This window comes from Bos indicus, chromosome 2 (genome assembly GCF_029378745.1).
Source record: "Bos indicus isolate NIAB-ARS_2022 breed Sahiwal x Tharparkar chromosome 2, NIAB-ARS_B.indTharparkar_mat_pri_1.0, whole genome shotgun sequence".
Lineage (NCBI taxonomy): Eukaryota > Metazoa > Chordata > Mammalia > Artiodactyla > Bovidae > Bos > Bos indicus.
In genome coordinates this window covers 25325445-25350414 of record NC_091761.1, presented here as the reverse complement: position 1 = coordinate 25350414, position 24970 = coordinate 25325445, and the positions used below count along the sequence as shown (strand labels likewise).

General features: G+C 36.7%; 1 protein-coding gene across 6 annotated transcripts in view; it reads right to left on the bottom strand.

Annotated features, from left to right (window-relative positions):
• Positions 1–24970, bottom strand: part of TLK1 (tousled like kinase 1) — a 249020-nt gene that overhangs the window by 64093 nt on the left and 159957 nt on the right. For 5 of the 6 annotated variants that reach the window (XM_070799047.1, XM_070799031.1, XM_070799040.1 and 2 more), the window contains 2 exons: positions 23061–23132; positions 377–452 (listed from right to left, as the gene is read on the bottom strand). In XM_070799047.1, coding sequence (XP_070655148.1) covers positions 377–452; positions 23061–23132 — 148 coding nt within the window. Of the gene's footprint in view, positions 1–376; positions 453–21952; positions 22027–23060; positions 23133–24970 lie in introns of those variants that run through there. The other variant, XM_070799067.1, reaches the window with a different exon arrangement.

Here is a 24970-nt window from a genome sequence, read left to right as displayed (position 1 = left end):
CAAAGCAAGATATAAAATTCTTATCCAAAAACAAGAAGTCATTCCAACACCATATTTCATATAAAGAGAGAACAGAGAAAGGTGATAAAGGTAATGCATATCAGGTTTGGACATGACACTTTCTAATTCTCAAAAAAATAAAGGAAATGTTAAAAAGAGTAACCATAAGCAAACTACCTGTGGTACAAAAAGACTCCAACTTCATAATATTTTTTACACAAAGTATATGTAAGCTATTATTAATGCAGATATTACACGGTATCTATAGAAATCACAAGAACAGAAAACTTTAAAACAAATTATTAATTGATTAAAAACCAGAATAATTAATTGCAAATACCTCTTTGGGTATGAAGGAGGATTTTGCTTCACTTACCCTGACTACTTTCATTCTGGTTTTCTGCTTTTCTTTTTCTTCCTCTGGATGATTCTGATTGTTTCTTCTCTGGTGTCTACGGAAAGCAAGTTAACAGAGTTTTATAGTTTCAACAAACAAAATGTTATAATCACTATAAATGTCATTTTTATTTTCTAATTAAGAAATTTTGCTAAATAGCGTTCATGCAATGTGAATGTCTAATTACTTACATACAATTTCTTTAAAAGATAAACTTCCATAGCTATTGTATAAATTTTTAAAATTCAAAATGTAGAAGGCCTTGCACATATTACTTGAAATTTATAGAATGTGATTTGAGGTGGATGAGAAATCTGAGAGTAATCAGCCTTAAAAGATGTCCTTCAAATTCTTAAAAAACCTCCACACAGTAACAACAAATCATCATTTGTTTTTCCCATTAGTTTTCTACTATTAACATATATTCTATAAAGTATTTATATATATATATATAAAAACATATATTCTATAAACTTGGGCAAGAAAAAAAGAGCAGAACATAAATCCTAACATATATAATCCCTACATGCTTGAAATCACCTAAATGCTTGAAAATTATCCAACAACAACAGCAAATTCATAGATTATATCCTAAATCAGGCATCTGCAAACTAACAGTCAGCTGGCCAAATCTGGCTAGCCACCTGTTTTTCTCAAGGCCCATTTTTTAATGACTGAAAAATATAAAAACAAAACAAGACTATTTTATCATATGAAAATTGTAAGAAATTCAAATTTCAGTGTTCATAAATTTGGTTTTATTGGAACACAGTCACACTCCTTCATTTATGTACTGTCTATAATTCCCTTCACACCGCAACAGCAGAGTTGAGTAGTTCTGTCAGAAACTGTATGGCACATAAAGCCTAAAATATCTGGCCCTTTAAAAAAAAGGTTCGCAGAGCTCTGTACTACTCGATGGCTTGTTCTTAAATTACAGGTTTGTTCTTTTAACTGATAGGAAGTACTTTCATCAGGCTAAAACAACAATTTTTGTGGAGTCTGACAGAATGTTGTGTTTAGTGAAAAATTAAAACCAAATGTGCAAAAGGCAATGGCACAGGGCCCTCAAATTCTAGAAGCCTGGCAAATATATCTGATGCCAGAACACAGAATATCTGAATGAATGAAACATCAGGCAACTTAAAGTAATTCTCTAAAGGCAATGGAGTCCTCCAACAAGGAAGGGACTTAACCCACATTTTGATGTCTCTTGTGGGTAGTTCTGTGATTAAATAGTACGAATGACAAAATACAATGACAGATAATACCTTGAGGTATAATACCTTGAGGTTTATATAGGTGCTCAATATCAACCTAACTCATATTGAACCTCTTTGGTTCCTCAAGGTATTATTATCTGGGGAATTTTAAGTTCTCTCATTGCCATTTTGCCAACAACATAACAAATTTAGAGAGGTTTAAGTGAATGCTACTGATATATGAATTCTTTAAAGACAGAAGTTACATCTTCTCCCCACCACCTCCTCCCACCCTTCATGCCTAGCATAGTTATTTAATATTATCTTATAAATATATGAATATGAAATAACTTACTCAAGGTAACCAGGATTCAAATCAGATTCAATTCTGTGTATTTCCAAGCCCTAAATATGCTTTTCCCCTCCTTCTATGTGTCATGATTATGTGTCCTACATCAAGAAGTAACTGAATATATCAACTATACAAAAATACTTCAAAATTGTCATTAAGTTCATAAATAAAATTTATTATGTCCAATAAACTGCCCATATGTTTTCACATGATAAATTAAGAGATTAAAGAGAGCCACTCTAACTAAAAATCTACTCAGGAGACAGACTGACATACACGCAATTTAGGATAAACAGTTTATTACTTGACTTAAATGATAACTAATCTTCTATTTCTGTTGGAATAAAAATATCATCAGAAAAATTCTAAGTTAACAGTTTTATAAGGAATCCTATAATGGATTTTAAAACAAAGGAGGCATCCCAAATAATAATTTATTCATATCCTTCCCAATTTAATCTATGTAAAAATATAAGGTCAAGGAAATATGGTTTTTCAGAACAGTTTCTGAAAATGCTTCTAAGAACCATTAAAATGCTAGCATTCACTGGCTACCTCCAAGTGGGGATGGAATGGAAAGATACGGTATAGGTAGGTATTCTCAAACTTATTTGGGATAACATTCATTGAATACTTTACTGGATATAGACTTCAAGACATTTAAGGTCCTTTTTTTCCTTTTTTTAAAAGACATATAGGGTAACTGAGTAAAATCTTTCTCTCCAAGGCAAAATTTCCCTGAATTAAAATTTTTTCTGGAATAGGGAAGTGGGACAGTTTTGGGAGAAATGTCATTCTGTTTATCAGAACAAACAAACCCTCAAATGCATAATGATTACAGTAAAGAAAAAAAGGCAACAGGCTTCCCTCCTTTAAATCAGAGAAGAATTTGAGGAAGGAGAATGAAGGGAAAAAAGGATGACAGGACTAAAATTAATTTTAAGACTGTAATCTAAGACTAATGTGGGTAAGCAGCTGGAAATAGCTAGTAACTGAAAAGCAGAGCAAAGCAAAAGATGAGAAAGGGAAACCTAGATATACCTAAATTTGCTTGTAAAGTAAACACAGGCATTATAAACACACCATTTTGCCTTCCCATGAACTTTTTGCACCCACATCCTAGTATGTAGGATATACCTACATCCTAGCGGGTATATACCTAGTATATACCCACATCCACTACCTAGTGCTGACCTATGACTTCATTCTCACCTCTGTCAGCCCAATAGACCATAATTTTCTCAGAAGAAAAGTACCATGGATCTCTGAAAACACACAGACTAAGAATCTAACTCTGGGTCTACTATTTACCATAATTTTCAGCATGTTCCTTAACCAAGACTCAATTTTCTCATCAATTTTAAATGTGATAACAGGGGCATAAAAGGACTGTGGGGACTAAATCAGAAACATAACTAAAATAACATCTAGAACAGTGTATAGTATGTATCAGTAAGCTGTGCTTATCTGAATGGCTATCCTATTACTCTAAATATCTGTGCACTTGTATGTTTCAAGACTTCAGTCAAATGTCATTCATTAAATGATTAGCAGCTTTTGACCTAATAGTTTACAAATTACTTGTAGGGTTTGCAAAATAAACAATGTTTCTTCTTTAAGGTCCCCAGTCAACTCTGATATCAACTATAGGCCAATTAAGGCCTTCAGTCTAGGACCTAAAGATTACATCACTAACTCTAAGACAAATGTACTTTAAACAGTTTTCTGGTTTTGAATTTAAATAATCTGAGCAACACGTATATTAAACAAAACAGAAACTCTCAATGAAGCCTAATGCTGCCAATTTTCCTAGGTCATTCTTTGTGTATGGACTTATTTTGAGATTTCGAACCTTGAGGATTTAGGATAGGCAGAAACTCAGCAAGTATTTAACCTCTAAAATGGCTAATCACTGAAAAAAAGTTCAGAATACTATCAGCGACTTTCACATTGTACTCCAGGAACACCTCAGGGGAAAGGAGGTTGTGTCTCCAAAGTTACTGAAGGAAAGGAAGGAGCAGGTGGCTGAGCTGAGGCTCCAGCCACCAGTGAGTGCGTGTGTGCTCAGTCACTTCAGTCTTGTCCAACTCTTTGCGATCCCATGGACTATAGCCCACCAGTCTCCTCTGTCCATGGGATTCTCCAGGAAAGAATACTGGAGTGGGTTGCCATTCCCGTCTCCAGTGTCTAGCCACTAGACACATCCTATCCCATACCCTATCCCTTGGAACACAGAGTATATCTTAAGATCAATACTGTATACCAGATTTACTTCAAAGAAAGAGATCAATGACTTCAAAAATGTTTAAAAACCCCTGATCTTGACCAAACATCAGTTTCCTAGAAAATCTAAGGGACATCAATCAGGTCACCACTGTTAATTTTGTAAGGTATAAAACTTGTATACATTGAGCATTTTATACAGAACACTTTCAAACTTGTTACTGCTCTAACACTGTCATTCTTTCCTCTATTTTTTCTCAGTTACTGCGCTACAATTGAGCACAATGGGAAGGATCATTATGGAAGGCAAAATAGTATGACTTGGCTTTAAAGTAAAGATGGAAAGACTACAGTAATTATAAAAAGTCAAAGAATTCTGGCATTCAGTGGAACAGTGGTTAGGAGGATATGATGAAAGGAGAAATTGGTATTCTTCAAATCCATTTAGTTTTAAAAGTTCTAGTTTGTAATCATACCAAAACCTGAATGATTACTCTGGCATTTAAATGTTCCAAGATATTAGGGTGAGTTTATACAGCATTTTCTAGAGTTAGAAGTAAATTAAAACAAACAAACAAACAAACAAAAAAAAACAGATAAATCTAAAGGACTCAAGGGGCAATAGTGATATATCTAATGTTCTATTTCATCTGAAATTTAAGTCAATGATTATTAAACAAGGTTTTTATATCTAATCATGTGGCCTCTCGATTTATCTTAAAAATAAATCTGCTTTCATCAATGCAAATCAGACCAAATATAAGAAAATAAGAACCTTAATGCTATCACAGAGTGAGGGAGGGAAAGCAACATGGATTGTTGAAAATTGATCACCACCTCTACAAGCCTCCGACTAGAGTGAAAGTCACTCAGTCGTGTTCAACTCTTTGCGACCCCATGGACTATACAGTCCATGGAATTCTCCAGGCCAGAGTACTGGAGTGGGTAGCCTTTCCCTGCTCCAGGGGATCTTCCCAACCCAGGGATAGAACCCAGGTCTCCCTGGGTAAAGAGGTATTTTAAAATCACTGGAATAAATGCATGACAGAAAATTTTAACAGTTTGTGGAAAGATATTATAATATCAATAAAAGAGGAGTGGGTATTAAAATTTATTCTTCACCTCTACCTTAGGTAGAGATCATAAGCTCCAACTGAATGGAACAAAAACAAAAGTCAGACAGCATCACATATAATAAAATTATTGAGTTAACGGACACAAATATTTTTAATTTCTTTCTGTTAAATGAGAAAATAAGGTAGAAAGAAAAGTTGCTCTAATATTAAGTAATATCTGTATAATAAAATATTCAACCCTCAAACTTGTCAGAATGAATTTTTTCTGACTGATTCACTTACTAAAGACTGATTTAAAAAATACAACTCATTAGCTACTTCAATGATTCATATAGTTACTGAGGTACCAAATTCAAGGTCATTATACTTTGGACAAATGGCACTTAAACCTTTTTGCCCACAGCTGGTAATAACAATGTTTCATTCACATTTCTAGGCAAAATCTTTCAAATTAGTTTTGAGACAGAAGAAATCTTTGATATTTTATAGCACATACCAAAACAGCACTGAACTAAAAGGGACATCTAGAGCCTTATAACAATAATCAATGTAAAATAGATGTTCCAGTCAAGAATATCAAATGTACAAGAAACTATTTCTTCCAACCTTTGCTGTAAAGATTAGGTTAGAATAATGCCCTATATGAAAAATGAAATTCTGTAGTGAGAACTTCCTTGCAGCTTTGTATCCGATTTACATTTAGATAAAATCTATCACAAAACATGTATACCCTAATTCCAGGATGATTTTGAGTTAGCATGACCTGAAAAATTCTCAGTCTTTCTCTGCCCAAGAGTCAAACTTTAATACTAACAATTATATATAAATCTTTGCTTGAATCTCTGACACCCAAAAGATCTACGTTATACTGCAGAATTCAATATAAAAAATATGAAAAGTTTATATATGCAACATTTTGGGATCTTATCACCAAATAAAAGCTGTTCACCAAATAAAAGCTGTTTCCTTGCTGTTCAAAGGAAATCCAATCAACATATCAGCAATTTTGAGTGTAGCCTATTCTGCTGTATTGCCTTTATCATTTAATAATATGTAATGTCAAAGATGGTAGACAGCCAAAAAGAAATTAGGCAACCCTCAACTAAAATGTATGCTACCTTAAGTTAACTTAAAGTGCACCAGCTCACAACATTTTTAAGAGCCTGAAGGATTTTGACTCCCTCCACAAACATACAGCATCCATAACCATTTCAATACCTAAAAATATATAATATTTAATCTCATTTTCAATTTTTAAAAGCTACTTTATACCTACCATCCTCACAGCTGTATTAGGTTGGTACAAAAGTAACTGTGGTTTCAGACCATGAATTTTAAATCACTGTAACTAGGCTCAAACATGTCTTTATTAATCAAAATAGGAACCATTACAGTCAACATATTTTTGCCAAAGAGAAGTTTATTTCTACAGTGTAAAATTCAGGCCTCAGGATTCGACAAATTTTTGGAAACCATTCTCTGTGTCCTGTAGAGGTGTTTCAAGAAGTGGTAGTCAGTTGGATAGAGGTCAGGTTTTGGAAACCATTCTGTGTCCTGTAGAGGTGTTTGAAGAAGTGGTAGTCAGTTGGCGAGAGGTAAGGTGAGCACGGCAGATGAGGCAAAACTTCATAGACCAATTCATTCAACTTTTGAAACGCTGGTTGTACATCATGTGGCCGGGCGTTGTCATGGAGAAGAACTGGGCCCTTTCTGTTGACCTATGCTGGTGGCAGGTGTGTTCAGTTTTTGGTGCATCTCATCGATTTGCCGAGCATACTTCTCAGATGTAATGGTTTTGCCAGAATTCAGAAAACTCTAGATCACCAAAATTCAGCAGCAGATCACCAGTGACCATGACCTTTTTTGGGTTGCAAGTTTGGCTTTTGGAAGTGCTCTGCGGCTTCTTCTTGGTTCAACCACTGAGCTGGTCGCCACTGATTGTCATACAAAATCTACTTTTTGTCGCACATCACAATCCAATTGAGAAATGGTTCACTGTTGCTGCACAAAATGAGAAGACCACACTTCAAAATGATTTTTTTTTTGATTTGCAGTCAGCTCATGAGGCACCCGCCTATCACGTTTTTTCACCCTTCCAATTTGCTTCAAATGCTGAATGGTCAACATTGAGTTCTTCAGCAAAACTTTCTGTAGTTTTAAGAGGATCAGCTTTGATGATCCTCTCAATTGGTCCTTGTCACCTTCCAATGGCAGACCACTGTGCTCCTCTATCTTCAAGGCTCTCATCTCTGTGGCAAAACTTCTTGAAGCACCACTGCACTGTATGTTCGTTATTAGTTCCTGGGTCAAATGTGTTGATGTTGTGAGTCGTTTTTGCTGCTTTATGACCCATTTTGAACTCAAACGAAAGAAATTTGCTTTTTGACTAACATCATTTCCATAGTCTTAAATATAAACAGCAAGTAGTAAGTCATTGGCAAAAAAACAAAGCGAGAAATGTGCATTAAAATGATGTGTAACATAACCACATTTATTAAAGAATGCATTCCAATATCAAAAGGCAAAGATCAACAATGCAAACTGCAATTACTTTTGCACCAACCTAATACTTCTTACAAGGCTGTATATTGTCACACTGCTTATTTAACTTATATGCAGAGTACATCATGAGAAACGCTGGACTGGAAGAAACACAAGCTGGAATCAAGACTGCCGGGAGAAATATCAATAACCTCAGATATGCAGATGACACCACCCTTATGGCAGAAAGTGAAGAGGAACTAAAAAGCCTCTTGATGAAAGTGAAAGAGGAGAGTGAAAAAGTTCGCTTAAAGCTCAACATTCAGAAAACGAAGATCATGGCATCTAGTCCCATCACTTCATGGGAAATAGATGGGGAAACAGTAGAAACAGTGTCAGACTTTATTTTGGGGGGCTCCAAAATCACTGCAGATGGTGACTGCAGCCATGAAATTAAAAGAAACTTACTCCTTGGAAGGAAAGTTATGACCAACCTAGATAGCATATTCAAAAGCAGAGACATTACTTTGCCAACAAAGGTCCGTCTAGTCAAGGCTATGGTTTTTCCTGTGGTCATGTATGCATGTGAGAGTTGGACTGTGAAGAAGGCTGAGCGCCGAAGAATTGATGCCTTTGAACTGTGGTGTTGGAGAAGACTCTTGAGAGTCCCTTGGACTGCAAGGAGATCCAAGCAGTCCATTCTGAAGGAGATCAGCCCTAGGATTTCTTTGGAAGGAAGGATGCTAAAGCTGAAACTCCAGTACTTTGCCCACCTCATGCGAAGAGTTGACTCATTGGAAAAGACTCTGAAGCTGGGAGGGATTGGGGGCAGAAGGAGAAGGGGACGACAGAAGATGAGATGGCTTGATGGCATCCCTGACTTGATGGACGTGAGTCTGGGTAAGCTCCGGGAATTGGTGATGGACAGGGAGGCCTGGCGTGCTGCGATTCATGGGGTCGCAAAGAGTCAGACAAGACTGAGCGACTAAACTGAACTGAACTGAATACTTCTTATGCTCCTATTACCTGGACCTATTTTAATTTATATTCACATTTGCTTAAAAGGAACATATTACATCTTTGATACCGATAAAGTACAGTTTTGTTTGCCATTTTCTTCTCATTCACATGGCATAACTATTTCTTGGCATTTTCTCTTCTGGCTTTCTGTTTGACTTAAGGCTTTATTTACTAAATACTATAAACCATAAAATTAGAATCAAGTTGGACCTTCTCCTCTGTTCATATGATCTGAAAAGTAGTTTTAAAATCATACAATCTGGATAAAACAGCCACAGGGAGCAAATACTATGGGAGGAAAAGCAAATCTTCAAGATACTGTAGTCTGAGAATGTTGACATTTTGAGAATGCCTGTTACAAATACTATTATTATAGTACAAAATACTATTATAAATACTAAATTCAGAAAGTTAACTACCTGACTTTTTAAAAGTGATATTTCATTGTTATTATTTTCTGTCTAGCAGTACTACTGCACTATAACCAGAAAAAAAAAAAATCCTTTTCTTTTAGTCTATTTTTTAAAAGAAATTGTTCTATAATTTATCTGTTAGCACCAATTCTCAATGTTGACTATATTTCATAATCACAAAGCTGTTATTTAAAGCTCATGCTGGCATCCCCATCCCAAATTTAAACATCTATTAAAGGATATCAAAGAAATCTGTATGTTTTTAAAAGCTCCACAAGTGATGCTAATACATCATCAGGATTAGCAATAGTCAATCTAATATATAGTAACACAGCATGTATTTCCTGCACATTCCACTTTAGAGAATCTCTAAAATTAGTTGTTATTCTTTATATACTCTTCCATTAAAAATTACAGACCAAAATTGTGACCTACAGCAGAAACTTCATTAGGATATGAGAAGTCCAAGGGGTTGTTATGGTTACTCAGTTATTTTAGAAAATGAGAATTATTCTTAAAGAAAATTAGTAAAATACTATGTTCTCCTGACATAAAAACACATCCAATACTTTAAAAATTGTACTATAGTACAAGCATAGCTCATTTTATTGAGCTCTGCTTTACTGCACACTTTGCAGATGTAACATTTTTTACAAATTGAAGGTTTCTGGCAATCTTGATCTAGCAAGTCTTTTGATCCCATTTTCCCAACAGCATTTGCTTACTTTCTCTCTGTGGATCACATTTTAGTAATTCTTACAATATTTAAAACTTCTTCATTATTATATTTGTTATGGTGATCTGTGATCCATGATCTTTGATGTTACTACTGTAATTGTGTTGGGGTGGCACAAACTGTGACCATATGACAGTGCTCTTAATTGATAAAATGTTGTGTGTCTTCTGACTGCTCCACTGACCAGCCATTCTCTCCCTCTCCTCGCACTTCTCTATTCTCTGCTACTGCTGCTAAGTCACTTCAGTCATGACCGACTCTGTGCGACCCCATAGACGGCAGCCCACCAAGCTCCCCTGTCCCTGGGATTCTCCAGGCAAGAACACTGGAGTGGGTTGCCATTTCCTTCTCCAATGCATGAAAATGAAACGTGAAAGGGAAGTCGCTCAGTCATGTCCAACTCTTAGTGACCCCATGGACTGCAGCCTACCAGGCTCCTCCATCCATGGGATTTTCCAGGCAAGAGTACTGGAGTGGGGTGCCACTGCCTTCTCTATTCTCTAAGACACCACAATACTGAGATTAGGCCAACTAGTAACCCTACAATGGCCTCTGAGAGTCCAAATGAAAGGAAGAGTTCTACATCTCTGACTTTCACCAAAAGCTAGAAAGGACATAGCCTAGTGAGGAAGGTATGCTGAAAGCTAAGGGACAAGCTGAAAGCTAGGCCTCCTGAGCCAGTTAGTCAGGTTGTAAATGCAAAGAAAAAGTTCTTGAAGGAAATTAAAAGTACTACTACAGTAAACACACAAACTGTAAGAAAGCAAAACACCCTTACTGGGGATATGGAGAACATTTGAGTGGTCTGGACAGAAGATAAAACCAATTACAACATCCCCTTAAGCCAAAGACTAATCCAGAGCAACTCAATGAAGGCTGAGAGAGGTGAGGAAGAGTAGAAGTGTGAAGACGTAGAGGTTGGTCCATGAGGTTTATGGAAAAAAGCTGTTTCCTTAACAATGAAAGTACAAGGTGAAACAGCAAGTACTGATGTAGAGGCTGCAATGAGTCATCCAACAGACCAGCTGAGATAATTACTGAAAGTGGCAACAGTAAACAACAGGTCAATGTAAACAAATCAATCTTCTATTGGAAGAAGATGCCACCTAGGACTTTCGTAGCTCGAGAGAAGTCAGTGCCTGGGTTCAAAGCTTCAAAAGACAGGCTGACTCACTTGTTAGGGGCTTTTACAATTGGTGACTTGAAGTTACAGCCAATGCTCATTTACCATTCCGAAAATCCTAGGACCCTTAAGAATTATTACTAAATCTACTCTGCCTGTATTCTGTCTGAATATTCATTGGAAGGATGATGTTGAAGCTAAAGCTCCAATTCTTTGGCCACCTGATATGAAAAATCAACTCAGTGGAAAAGATCCTGATGCTGGAAAAAACTCAGGTCAGCAGAAGAGGGTGACAGAGGATTAGATGGTTGGATGGCATCACCAACTCAATGGACATGAGTTTGAGCAAACCTGTGAAGGACAGGGAAGCCTGGCGTGCTTCAATCCATGGGGTCGCAGAGTCGGCTATGACTTATCGACTGAACAACTAATACTACGACTCTGCCTGTGCTCTATAAACGGACAACAAAACCTGGATGATCACACATCTGTTTACAACATGGTTTACTAAATATTTTAAGCCCCCTGTTGAGTCCCAGTGCTCAGAAACAAAGAGATTCCTTTCAAAATATTACTGCTCACTGACAATGTACCTGATCATCCAAGAGCTCTGATGGAGATGTTCAAGATTAATGTTGTTTTCATTCTTGCCAACAAAACATCCATTCTACAGCCCACAGGTCAAGGAGTAATTTCAACTTACAAGTTTTATTATCTAAGAAATACATTTTGTAAGGCTATAAGCCACCTGTGGCCTTCCCAGATGGCACCAGTGATAACCTGCCTGCCGATGCAGGAGACGAAAAAGATGTGGGTTCGATCCGTGGGTTGTGAAGATCCCCTGGAAAAGGAAATGGCATTCCACTCCAGTATTCTTGCCTGGAAAATTCCATGGGCAGAGGAGCCTGGCGAGCTACAGCCCATGGAGTTACAAAGAGTCAGACACAACTGAGCGCCTGAGCACATAAAATACAGCTGCCATAAAATTCCTTCGATGTAATTCCTTTGATAGATCTAGGCAAAGTAAACTGAAAACTTTCTGGAAAGGATTCACTATTCTAGAGCTATTAAGAACATCTGGGATTCATGGGAAAAGGTCAAAATATTAACAGGAATGTGGAAGAGATAGATTTCAACCCTCATGGATGACTTTGAGGGGGTTAAAGCTTCAGTGGAGGAAGTAACCACAGATGTGATGGACAGCAAGATAACTAAAAGTAGAAATGGAGCCTAAAGATGTGACTGAACTGCTGCAATCTCATGATAAAATTTCATGCTCAGTGGTAAAGAATCCACCTGCCAATGCAAGAGATGCACATGTGGGTTTGATCCCTGAGTTGGGAAGATCTCCTTGAGTAGGAAATGGCAACCCCCTCCAGTATTCTTGCCTGGAAAATCCCATGGACAAAGGAGTCTGGTAGGTTACAGTTCATGGAGTTCTAAAGAGTTGGACAGAACTGAGTAGCATTACTACTACAGAGAAATCAATGGCAAAAAGAAGAGTCAATTAATGTGCAAACATCATTGTTGTTTTAGAAATGGCCAGAGCCTCCTTCCAGCAACCATCACCCTGACTCATCAGTATTGAAGCAAGACACTCCACCAGCAAAAAGATTATGACTTGCTGAAGGCTTAAAAGATGGTGAGCATTTTTTAAGTGGTATTTAAAAATTAAAGCATGTACACTGCTTTTTCAGATATAAGGCCACTGCACACTTAACAGATTATGGTATAAATATAACTTTTATACACACTGTGAAACCAAAAACTTCATGTGACTCGCTTTATTTTGGTATTTGCTTTACTGTGGTGGTATGGAACTAAACCGGCAGTATCTTTGAGGTATATGCCTGTATAAGATACTAAAACCAAATTTCTCAGTATTGTCAACTGGTGCTGAATGTACTTAAGTGTGAAAACATATTTGTCAGAAAAAAAACATTTGTGAAGTTCTGTCAGTCCAGCATATCCTGGATTGGCAAATTTGATGAATATGATAAATCATCTTAAAACTAAATATTTCCAAAAAAGAATACCACTCTTTTTCAAAAGACTAACTAGGGTCATTAACTTATAAGTAATATACCACTTTAGTTATACAGAGAGAGCACAGAACAATAGTTGAAAGCTTCACTTTCAAATAAGACGCTGGAGAATTTTAACAATTAACTTACTATATGTAGCAAATTAACCTCTCTGGGCTTCTGTTTTCACAGAAGAGAGGTGAAACTTAAACAGAAATGTCATCTAGCTCCACATGTAACATGCTAAAACTTTATTTTCCCTCCTTCATTAATGGGGTGGTTCCCAACCAGAGGACATTTGCCTCTACCCCAAAGGATACGTGGCAATATCCAGAGACATTTTCGGTTGCCACGACTCGGGGTGGGGGCCGGGGGATGGGCTACAGATATCTAATGTATCATGTAGAGATGCTGCTAAGTATCCTATGTTACACATGACAACTCTCTCCCCACCCCCAAAGTCAATAATGTTTAGAAACCTTGGTTTGATGAATACATTAGAATTATATGTTGACACAAAAACTGCTTGTGTATTATGTGACAACTAAAGGCTGTTATCAAATTTATTTATTCAACAAATACTTACTATGCCTCTATGATGCTTAAGTGCTATACCAGAGTCCACTTTAAAGTATGTCTTCATTGTTAAAGTGACCTGGAATTTTTCTCTTCAAATATTGTTTTCATTTATCAGCTTAGAATTTTCTTGCTCTAAAAATCACCCACCCCCACTAAAAATGTACTTTTTTAAAAAAAGAAAACACTAAAAAAAAGGGGTGGGGGGACCTTTAACAGCTGTTTGTTTTCTAAATAAACTGCTAACTGCTATGTCACTTCAGTCATGTCCGACTCTGTGCGACCCCATAGACGGCAGCCCACCAGGCTCCCCCGTCCCTGGGATTCTTCAGGCAAGAACACTGGAGTGGGTTGCCATTTCCTTCTCCAATGCATGAAAGTGAAAAGTGAAAGTGAAGTCGCTCAGTTGTGTCCGACTCTCAGTGACTCCATGGACTGCAGCCTACCAGGCTCCTTTGTCCATGGGATTTTCCAGGCAAGAGTACTGGAGTGGAGTGCCATTGCCTTCTCCAACTAAATAACTGGCCTACAGAATCAAGATTTATTGATTTACAAGAAATCAAAAATAATCTAGACAGAGTATATCAGAGTTTCTAAGAAGGGAGCCTAAGTGTGTTTATTCTGGAAAGGTGATTCTGACACACACAGTCCTCCACCTTTATGGAAACAGGAACACAGAGCCAGTCAGTATTGGGCCAACATTTGACTTCCAGTGTTTTTCCTTCCAAGACACTAAGGACATATAGTCAACCAGGATAGACCACATCCTTTGCTGTGAACTCGTCATATAACATATTTTAGCACTGGATACTCCATAACTCTAACTGAATATACTTCCTGTAAGAACATGTCCTTTAGGGACTTCCACCACCCTTCACTGGAGTGGCGTGGGTTCAATCCATGGTCAGGGAACTAACTCCCACATGCCATGGGATGAGGTCAAAGAAGAAAAAACCATGTTCTTTCATGTTTAGTGGTAGACTATTTGAATACAGTTTTTTCTTTTTAAATAAAAGGAAATTCCAAGTAATTCCAAGTATTTCACAGAAACTATAATTTCTAAGTTTGACTATTAGTCTTAATAGAGAAAAAAACACATTTATTCCCCTACTGAGAAAATGTCTTTATTGGTGATACAAAATCCTACTAATCTCACCAAGTACTATAGTAAGAAGTCCGTGAGAAAATACTGCCAGTGGAAGATAAGTAAAGAAGACAGAGGAACTAAATCAAACAGAACACCACAAAGGTCATTAATCAGGCTAAAACATTTCAGAAAATAATGCAGGTTACAGGACACAAAGAATATTTCTTAAAGTTGATGAGGACAGTAAAACTAGATATCTAACAATCTTTAGAAACTGAGTAGGTTTAAACAGAATAAAGTAAAAAACAAAGTAATTCATTTAGGGAGAAACAGGTATAAAAATCTAACTTTCATTGACATTTAACTATACACCACTAAATTAATTTTTCAAGTTTTCTTTCTTACTGGGTCCTCAAACTAGGACATTAAAGAAAAGGTCTGTCCAGGTTATAACGTGTGTGTGTGTGTGTGTGTAGGGAGAGAGAGAAGTAAAACTTAAATGAATTTTAAAGAAAAGGTCTGTCCAGGTTATAACGTGTGTGTGTGTGTGTGTGTGTGTGTGTGTGTGTGTGTGTGTGTAGGGAGAGAGAGAAGTAAAACTTAAATGAATTTTAAAGAAAAGGTCTGTCCAGGTTATAACGTGTGTGTGTGTGTGTGTGTGTGTGTGTGTGTGTGTGTGTGTGTGTAGGGAGAGAGAGAAGTAAAACTTAAATGAATTTTAAAGAAAAGGTCTGTCCAGGTTATAACGTGTGTGTGTGTGTGTGTGTGTGTGTGTGTGTGTGTAGGGAGAGAGAGAAGTAAAACTTAAATGAATTTTAAAGAAAAGGTCTGTCCAGGTTATAACGTGTGTGTGTGTGTGTGTGTGTGTGTGTGTGTGTGTGTGTGTGTGTGTGTGTGTAGGGAGAGAGAGAAGTAAAACTTAAATGAATTTTAAAGAAAAGGTCTGTCCAGGTTATAACGTGTGTGTGTGTGTGTGTGTGTGTGTGTGTGTGTGTGTGTGTAGGGGGTCTGTCCAGGTTATAACGTGTGTGTGTGTGTGTGTGTGTGTGTGTGTGTGTGTGTAGGGAGAGAGAGAAGTAAAACTTAAATGAATTTTAAAGAAAAGGTCTGTCCAGGTTATAATGTGTGTTTGTGTAGGTATGTATGTATATAGGAAGAGAGAGAAGTAAAACTTATATGAATTTTAAAAATCAATCTAAAACCTGAAACTCAAGGCCAGTGTTACCTCTGCTGCCAAGTCGCTTCAGTCATGTCCGACTCTGTGCAACCCCACGGACTGCAGCCTACCAGGCTTCTCCGTCCATGGAATTATCCAGGCAAGAACACTGGAGTGGGTTGCCATTTCCTTCTCCAAGTATTACCTCTACTTTCAAATAAAATCATAACTTCCAATCAATCTAAGGTCACTAAGTGTTCATGGAGGAAACATTTCAGCTAAAGAATATGTAGAGGACAAAAGGAAATATAAAAACGTAGAGATGGGGATGTACATTAAAACAAAGGTAAAAACAGAAAATGCTCTCCTAATCCAGGCAATTCACAAATACCAGGGAATCAATTTATATATTTAATCAATCATACCATTTAATCAATTCATATATGGCTATGCATAATTTAATACGAAAAAGGAGATTTTTAAATTAAAAAACTATTAAAGAACTATATAAATAATATGACTTGTTCTAAACATGAAAATAATGCACCCCTAAAGCCAAGTGGCACCCCACTCCAGTACTCTTGCCTGGAAAATCCCATGGGCGGAGGAGCCTGGGAGGCTGCAGTCCATGGGGTCGCCAAGAGTCGGACACGACTGAGTGACTTCACTTTCACTTTTCACTTTCATGCATTGGAGAAGGAAATGGCAACCCACTCCAGTGTTCTTGCCTGGAGAATCCCAGGGACGGGGGAGCCTGGTGGGCTGCTGTCTATGAGGTCGCACAGAGTCGGACACGACTGAAGCGACTTAGCAGCAGCAGCAGCAGCAAAGCCAAGTAAGGTTGTTTTAGTTCTGACTCCCTAGTGTTCTTGATTTCTACTTCCTCCAAAATATGAAAGTAAGAACACACACAACGTGGCCCTTTAAAAATTATTTTTAGAAAAGAATAAAACTAAGCATTAATGCTTCAAAGTGTCTTCAACACCGTAACTTCATTTCAAATAAGGAGGGGGAAAATTTGGATTTAAATATCACGACTATTTCTAGAAATTAAATTCAAATGAGAAAGTTAATTAGATCTTCTTTCATAAAATGGCTTTCATTAATCACCATTAGTTCCTCTTCACTTTCTGTCACTAGAGTGGTATCATCTACATATCGGAGGTTGTTGACACTTCTCTGAAGACAATCAAGGCAATGTATCTATACCATATTCCTCTCTCATTACAATCATTACAATTCTGAAAGTGCACCAAAGTTTAAATGTTTAGATGCAACAACTGTTCCAGCTTCTGTGTATCTGTAACTTAAAAATCCTTAATCCTAAATAAATCAAATATCCCCCCAAATGCACTTGGATCAAAAAATAAACAATAATTCAATGCCAGTGGATACATGGTAAAAGAACTGATAATTACCCAGAAGGAAGGGGAGAAAAAAGTTTAGTTCTAGAAAAGGATAGTATGTATTTTAAACTGTTCAACTATGATTCAGGTTATAAAGAAGTTGTATAAAAGGAGACAAAAGGATCCTGCAAGGAGAATGGCAAATGGGTGGAAAACACTGATAAAAGGAAACATGGGCTCCTTATCTAATCCTCATAAAATAATCTGTACTTTCTGCCAGAAATAATAATTATCTGCCAGGAGGTAAGGCACACAGACCATGTCTCTAATTCCTTCAGGTATCCTAAGACACTTAAGTAAGGTGAGTGACTCCTCTCCCCTGTAAGCTCCTTCCTTGTCTCTCCCATAAATTTTTTTTTTATTATTCTCCTCACACCCACAATCCACTCAAGATTCTCTCCTTCAGTTGATATTCTCTATTTTCATTCTGAAAAAAGAGAAAGGTTATCAGGTATGGAAGTTCACTGATCAGAGGAAAGATTGTTCCTAGTCAGTCCTATCCACAACTAACCCTGTCCACTGAGTCTGTAACTTCATACCACCTCTGGGCAAAGTTTACTTTAGTTCCTCCTCTCTCTTCAGCACTTTGCTTGTCCCTGTCCCATCAAAGGTCTGCTATGATCCTCTCCCTAGAACATAATAAGTCAAGTCTGTTAAGACTCTGGATACCACCTCCATTTCTTCACAGTCAAGGTTCTTCCAGGAGCAGTCAATATTTGCTCACTGTCCAATTGTTCCTTAATCAACTACTATCTGGCATCTTGCTCTCATTAGGCTACTAACACTAAGCCTAAGTGACAAATTCTTAGTCACTTTTTAGTTGTTATCTTAGTTGACTTTCATGACATTTAATCCTCCTTGTTATTCTCCTTCTCCGCTGGCTCCTCTTGTATCCACCCCTTTACCTTCTCCTACTCTTTCTCCAGCACACCCATCTTGCCTGCTCACATTTCCTAGCATTACATATACTATGAGTTCATCTTTAAAAGCGGTTTTTAAACTTCTGGGTCTCAAAACCTGTCTACAAACTTAAAAATTGTTGAGGACCCCAAAGAGTCTTTGTTTATGTGGGATATAACTATCGTTTTAACATTTTAGTAGTTAAAACTAAAAACACCAGAACACACAAGTACACAATCAATAAATCATCAGTAATGATGTCATCACAAATCTTACAGCCTTTGGAAATTTTCACTGTAAACTCATGATGAAATGAAAATTTACAAGCCAAATATGTTTTAGCGATACTATAAAAAAGGCAAATAATGTCTTTGCACTATTGTGTGCCAAAACCCACTAAGTCTTCATCTTCAATCTAACCTCCTTCTGGAGCTCCAGATAGCTTCCTCTGCTTTGGCCATTTCACAGGTATTCAAACTCAGCACTGTCCAGAATCTAATGTGTTACCTTTTATGCTAACCCATTCATCTTCCTTCTGTGTTGTCTATCTCACTCAAAGACATTATCATTCATCTGAGGCTGCTGCTGCTGATGCTAAATCACTTCAGTCGTGTCTGACTCTGTGCGACCCCAGAGATGGCAGCCCACCAGGCTCCCCAGTCCCTGGGATTCTCCAGGCAAGAACACTGGAGTGGGTTGCCATTTCCTTCTAAAATGCATGAAAGTGAAAAGTGAAAGTGAAGTCGCTCAGTCGTGTCCAACCCTCAGCAACCCCATGGACTGCAGCCCACCAGGCTCCTTTGTCCATGGGATTTTCCAGGCTAACTACCTATAAATAATCTGAGGTTCCTCCCTCTCCTTCTCTACCCTCATTCAGTCATCAAAACCTACTTTTATTTATTTATTTTTTTTTACATACACATGGAAATTTATTTTAATTATGTAAAACATTATATAGTAGCAGACTCATTCACTTAAATATAAACTTTTTTGATTTCACAGTCATAAGTCAAGTATATCACACCACTGGCACAATTAATATACTATAGGAAATAGTTATACAGAAATATATACGTTGTCAATGCTCTTTGGAAAACTACATAGTACAATACATATGGTCTTTTTTTTTTCTCCCAAATCTTCCCACCCTCTCCCTCTCCCACAGAGTCCATAAGCCTGTTCTTTTAAAATCTAGTGGAATCTGAGAGCTTGTTAGAAATGCAAACACCCACTCCAGATCTGTAAGAACCCTTGGTAATTCACTTGCACATTAAAGTCTGAGCAGCATGGGCCTGGGTGGTTATAGTATCAATAGTTGAGAGAATCCGAAGAAGGCAGAGTCCAAAACACAAACTTGAGAGCACTGTAATTAGAACTCCCACTTGAAATTTTCTCTCTGGTTAAGCCTGGAGTTTTGTAAAGGCAACAGCATTCCTTAACTAAATGATCTTCCCAACTTGGGTTTCGTCGTCCTCTCATTTCATCCTATTCACTGCCCCCTTAAGGAGCCTTCTTCATCTCTACTTGTCTTGTTTCCCTTCTTGTCATCTTCTAGAAATGAAATATAAGGGCACTCAAACTCTGACTTTGCCTATCTTTCAGCATTTTTGCATTATCTTCTCTACATAAGAAGTCGGAAAACCAGGTCAATCACCTAGGCAGCTTGTTTTTGTTTTTTCCCCCAAGCTCCTCAGATGAGCTAAAGGACAGTTAGGACTGATAATCACGGCCCTACATCTTGAACAAAACCATGCTGTCATTGTTCAATCGCCCAGTCATGTCCGACTCTGCGAGCCCATGGACTGCAGCCTGCCATGCGCCATACTTCCACGCAAAAGCACACCCTAGTACCGCTGCCTGCTTTCTTCTCATTCTTTGTCCTTGTCCTCTGAGATGAGCCCACAGGCTTTCCTCAGGACTCAACTATCATCTCTTCTTTGAGGGAAGACCTCTCTTTCCTCTTTCCCTACCTCTCCCCTGCAGGCAGATGGAATTAGAGGTTTCTTGCTCTTTCCTCCCATAGTACCTCGTGCTTGCATCTGTTGTAGCACAGCCCACACTGGTTATGGAACTGTTTGTCCTACTAGACACTGATCTCATGTGAAAGCAAGAACTGTGTCCTACTCATTTTTATATTCTCTGTGCTTAGACATAGAGGTTAGAAGATAACAGATATGTAATAAATGGTTACTGAAACTACATTTTTAGAGTCTGCTGAACAGCCCCAGAGTGATGTAAAATAAAGCAAAACAAGACTGATGCAATTTCTTTCATCCAAGACTGGACAATTTCATTAAAAGACAACCCTTTTTGTTTTACAATTTTACATTTAGAAATAAAAGGCAAGCTCATGCATGAAGTGATTCACATATAAACTACAATGAAAATTTCAGCTGAAGTAATCAACCTAACAGTGAATATCAGATGTTTTTCACTTTTAATAGTAAAAGGATAGATGAAAACAAGAGGTTCTTAGTGTCTGAAAAACAGTACTGGGAAGAGGTTAGAAACCAGGGGGATATTATTAGTAGGCTAAAATCTTCATAAATACTAAAAGGAAGTAAAATACCCAATCAATGAACCAAAAATGCAAGATACGCATAATATTTATATTATAATGTGGAAATAAATAGCAGGAAGAAAAGCTAAGAGAATGGAGATCAGGGTGAGGTAGGGGTGGATGGTAGAGAATGCTATTAAAAAAATTAATAAACCTTCTACTGCTGTCTATAAAAACAAAAACTATTATCTTAAAAAATAAAAAATGTTATGGTTCAGGGGATGGATTACCAAAAGAATAAAATGACATCAGCAGACAATGGAATACTACATAAACTTTACTATTACGTGTACTGGGGAAAAAAGAAGTATTTCTATCCTGTAGCTCTTTGCTCTCAACAACTTTACTTCATGACCTATGAGAATCTGTTCTGTGATGTATATGAAGTATCACCCCAAGGGAAATCATTAATTGAGCCATCTCATAGTGAAACAAAGTCTTCCAGACAAATCACTTCTTAAAAGACAAACCCCTGCCCCCAAATTTCCTTCTTCAAATTTTAAGGAAAACATATAATCTGTAGTCATTTCCAAAATATTATGCCACTTAACCATTATTTTGTAAAAATTCCAGATGCTGAACACAAAACAGCAAGAGCCAAAAGATTTTGAAAATTTTCTACTGTGACCCCAAATGTCAAAAGAAAGCCAAGTACATCCAACGGTTAACCAAATTGTATTTCAGTGCAAATACCATTAAGGTCTTAAAAAAACTTTTTTTTAACATAAAAATATAGCCAAAAGTGAGCCTTAGAATTCTTTGGTTATTTTCTTTCAAACTGATTCTTTTGGAAGAATTCAAATATTGCATCTACAACTTATTTGGGAATATGGGTACCTAAAAGGAAGACATAAATATATAACCATTACAGGTGATCTAACTTTTCCTGTTTTTCTATTAAAAAAAAAAAAAGAAAAATCTATCAAAAACACCAGGTTTAGTTAACATAAAAGAGAAATATCTAAAATTATTTTATTATCCTTCATAACATAAAACCCTATGAAAGAGGAGGCATGTGAAATTACTACATAGACCCAAACCTGTGGAAATATCAAGAAATGTTCCAAAATCCAAGAAACATTCTTGATATGGTTTTTGAAAAAATGTACTTTGACAAGATCTAAACCTACAATTCTTCAGGACTCAGTGTGTATTAACTTGGAAAAAAAAAAAAAGCTAAACTGTGATAATCTGGTGCTACAGGGGCTACTAACGCTTACCTCAAGGGAACCTACTGCAGATAAAGTCCCGTCACTTGCACAGTCCTTTCAGCTGCCTGCCAGTTGTCTCTGTGGAAGGGAAAGCCTGATGAGTGAGAGCCCTATGCCACACTCCTTTGGAGTGTCAGGGTGCCTGCACAGAACTCCACAAAACTGTCTACCTAGAGATTCCTAGATGCTTTCAATACAACAGGGCTTAAAAAGATGCCGCTGCTAATATTCTCCTTCCACTGAACACCACACTAAATGGCTAAGAGTATGCTAATGACCTATTGGTATTATTATCATGTGATAAATCTACACTAAACCAAGCAGAAAAAAGACTAAAATGGGTCAAACAGAAATAAGTTAACACTGACAGGGGAAATATACATACACACACACACACACAAATGTTGAAAAGTAAGTGACAGAACTCTGTAATCTGAGAAGAAGTATTACAGACTTTTATTTGCAAAAAGTGAAGTTGTAGCATCAACAAATGAATGCTAATACTCAAAGAACCTCCTGTCTAAATATTTTTTAAAATGCCATCAAGAACATCATGCTCAATGTGAACTATACCATGGATCCAAATACCTACTTATAAAATTCCATGTATTTTCTTAGTGGGAAGAGTAAGTGGGTGGGAAAGGAAGGAATTTTTCAGATATTTTTAACCATGTAAAGTGAAAACCAATAGCATGAAATCCCACAAGAAATTTCAAAAAGAAAACAAAAAACGTGTATCTGTATCTCAAAAAGTAAACAAACCTTTACTCAGGACCAAACTAAGAGGGAAGTATAACAAGAAATAGTAGAAAACGGTGAAAAACAACATATTACAAAAATCACGTTCATCTCTTAGAATCATGAATGGCTAGCAACTGAAGAACATCTATACCATTAATATAAAAGTTCATCTACATAACCAAAGAAATTACATTTTCTTTCTAATGTCAAATAGTCTTCAGTCTAATGTTATGCTTCTAAAACAGAATAAAATGCTCCTATAAAAAACAAAGATTAACATTTAGCACAAGTATTAAAGGAGGAAAAAAATTAATTTTAAAAAAGGTGATTCCAACTTTTCCTTCAATAGCAACATATTTAAAATGAAGTTACTCACCTCTGATTCTTTGTCACTCAAAGATCCCAAGCTTCCAAAACTGTGATTAGAGCTTTCATTATTTGTTGAGGCCTGTGAAAGATTTTTTAAAGGTAAAAATTAGGAGTAATTTTAAATGGAACATATTACAAAGTAAACAATCTATCTTTAGAATTAAAAACCTAATTCCTTTAAATAAGGAAGACAAATGAAGTAAAAATAAGAAATATTAAAAAAAAAAAAACACCAACGTCATAACAATATAGCTTAGAATGTTTTATTAAATCAATAAAGTTCTATCGTGTTTCAGGAACTGACTTCTTAGCTGATTTTTTAGATTATCAGATTCAGGAGCAAAAGAAGTGAGACGTTATTAGGATAAAAAGAGCCTTAAAATTACTTCCCAATAAAAACTAATCTAATGCTTCCTTTAACTAAAAGTATTATTTGTGTTCCTTAATTCCCACCACAATCTTAGCAAATTCTATCATATCTCATCCTCACCCCTTTGCCTCTTCATATAAACAAATTGGTCAATCTTCAGTTTCTCTTTGTTTGGGATTAGTCTTTCAAAAGAATCTTTTATTAATTTGACCATGTTAACTGCTTCACTGAAGAGTTTCTAAATTTCTTTTACAATATTTTGGACTGTGACAGTAATGAGCTATCTCTGTCAAATAACATTTTCTATGTTACTATATGTTTCTATGATGCTTATTATTTTGTGGACTTTTTGGAAATATTAGTACATTAGATCGATATCTTGCAGGAATGTTTAGACCAGACTAGAGCATATATGCCAAAGAGGACATATGAATGAACTTCCTGGACAGGTCGGCCAGCTGATAGCTCTATGTTTCCCTTCAATCTGTAAGAGTAACTATTAATCCTACCATTACGAGGTTGCAAATTAGCCTATAATTACGCTAGACTGACAAATTTCCAATTGATGACTGATAGGACATATTGCATATATGTCCAGGGCTATGCTGTAAAGGCTATTTTTAACACAAAACAGTACTTGAACTAAGATTCAAGCACTATTTAAGAGGAATTTATAATCTAATTAAGACAAGATTATCAAATTAGAAACAGGCAACACCATAAACAGAAATTAAAGAGTGATAAATTAGAAAGATTCAGGGCAATGGAAGCAGTGACAATGTTTCTGAGCATCCCTAAACCCCCAAACCTATGTTTACAACAAAACCAGGTGACAAGGAATCTCCATAAATCTCCCTAAAATAGTACGTGGGAACAAATCACCAACAGAACCTGCACTGTATGAGAAGAAGCAGAAGGAAACAGAGTGTCTGACACATCTGAGAAGAGAGACTCCCCAAATAGCTATAACTGGAAGGATTTCTGCATCTACTTGAAGTCTAAAGCTGGAGCAGTTAGCCTCTATGGTAAACTGATCTCTCACTAACAGCGTCCCAATGAGCATAAACTACTGAGCATGCAATCGGAATTGAGCACATTAAGTATAATGAATATAAAGAAATAGGAACAGTGGGGAAGAGAGCAAAGCCTTAGAAATCTTAGAAAGCAAATGCCACACTTCTGAAGAGTTCCCAAAAACAACAGCAGAGGGAGCTCTGTAAGAAATGCCACCCTAAACCAAAGCAAGAAAATGATGTAGATCAATCACATGAAATTATAAGGGGGAAAAAAGCAAAAGACACAGAATTACATCCTGATAATAAAAGCATACCAGGAAAATACACCCACTAAATAGATGAATTTATAACCAACCATTTCAAAATGAGCTAGGAAAATGACTCAAGACATGAAATAATAACACAAATCAGATGTCAAAAAACTAAGAAGGTAATGGAATTCAGGAAAGTATCAGAAATTGAAAAAAAAAAAATTTTTTTTTTTTTCCCCAAAAATAAAGATTAAACCTGAATGAACCCAAGAGAAAATAC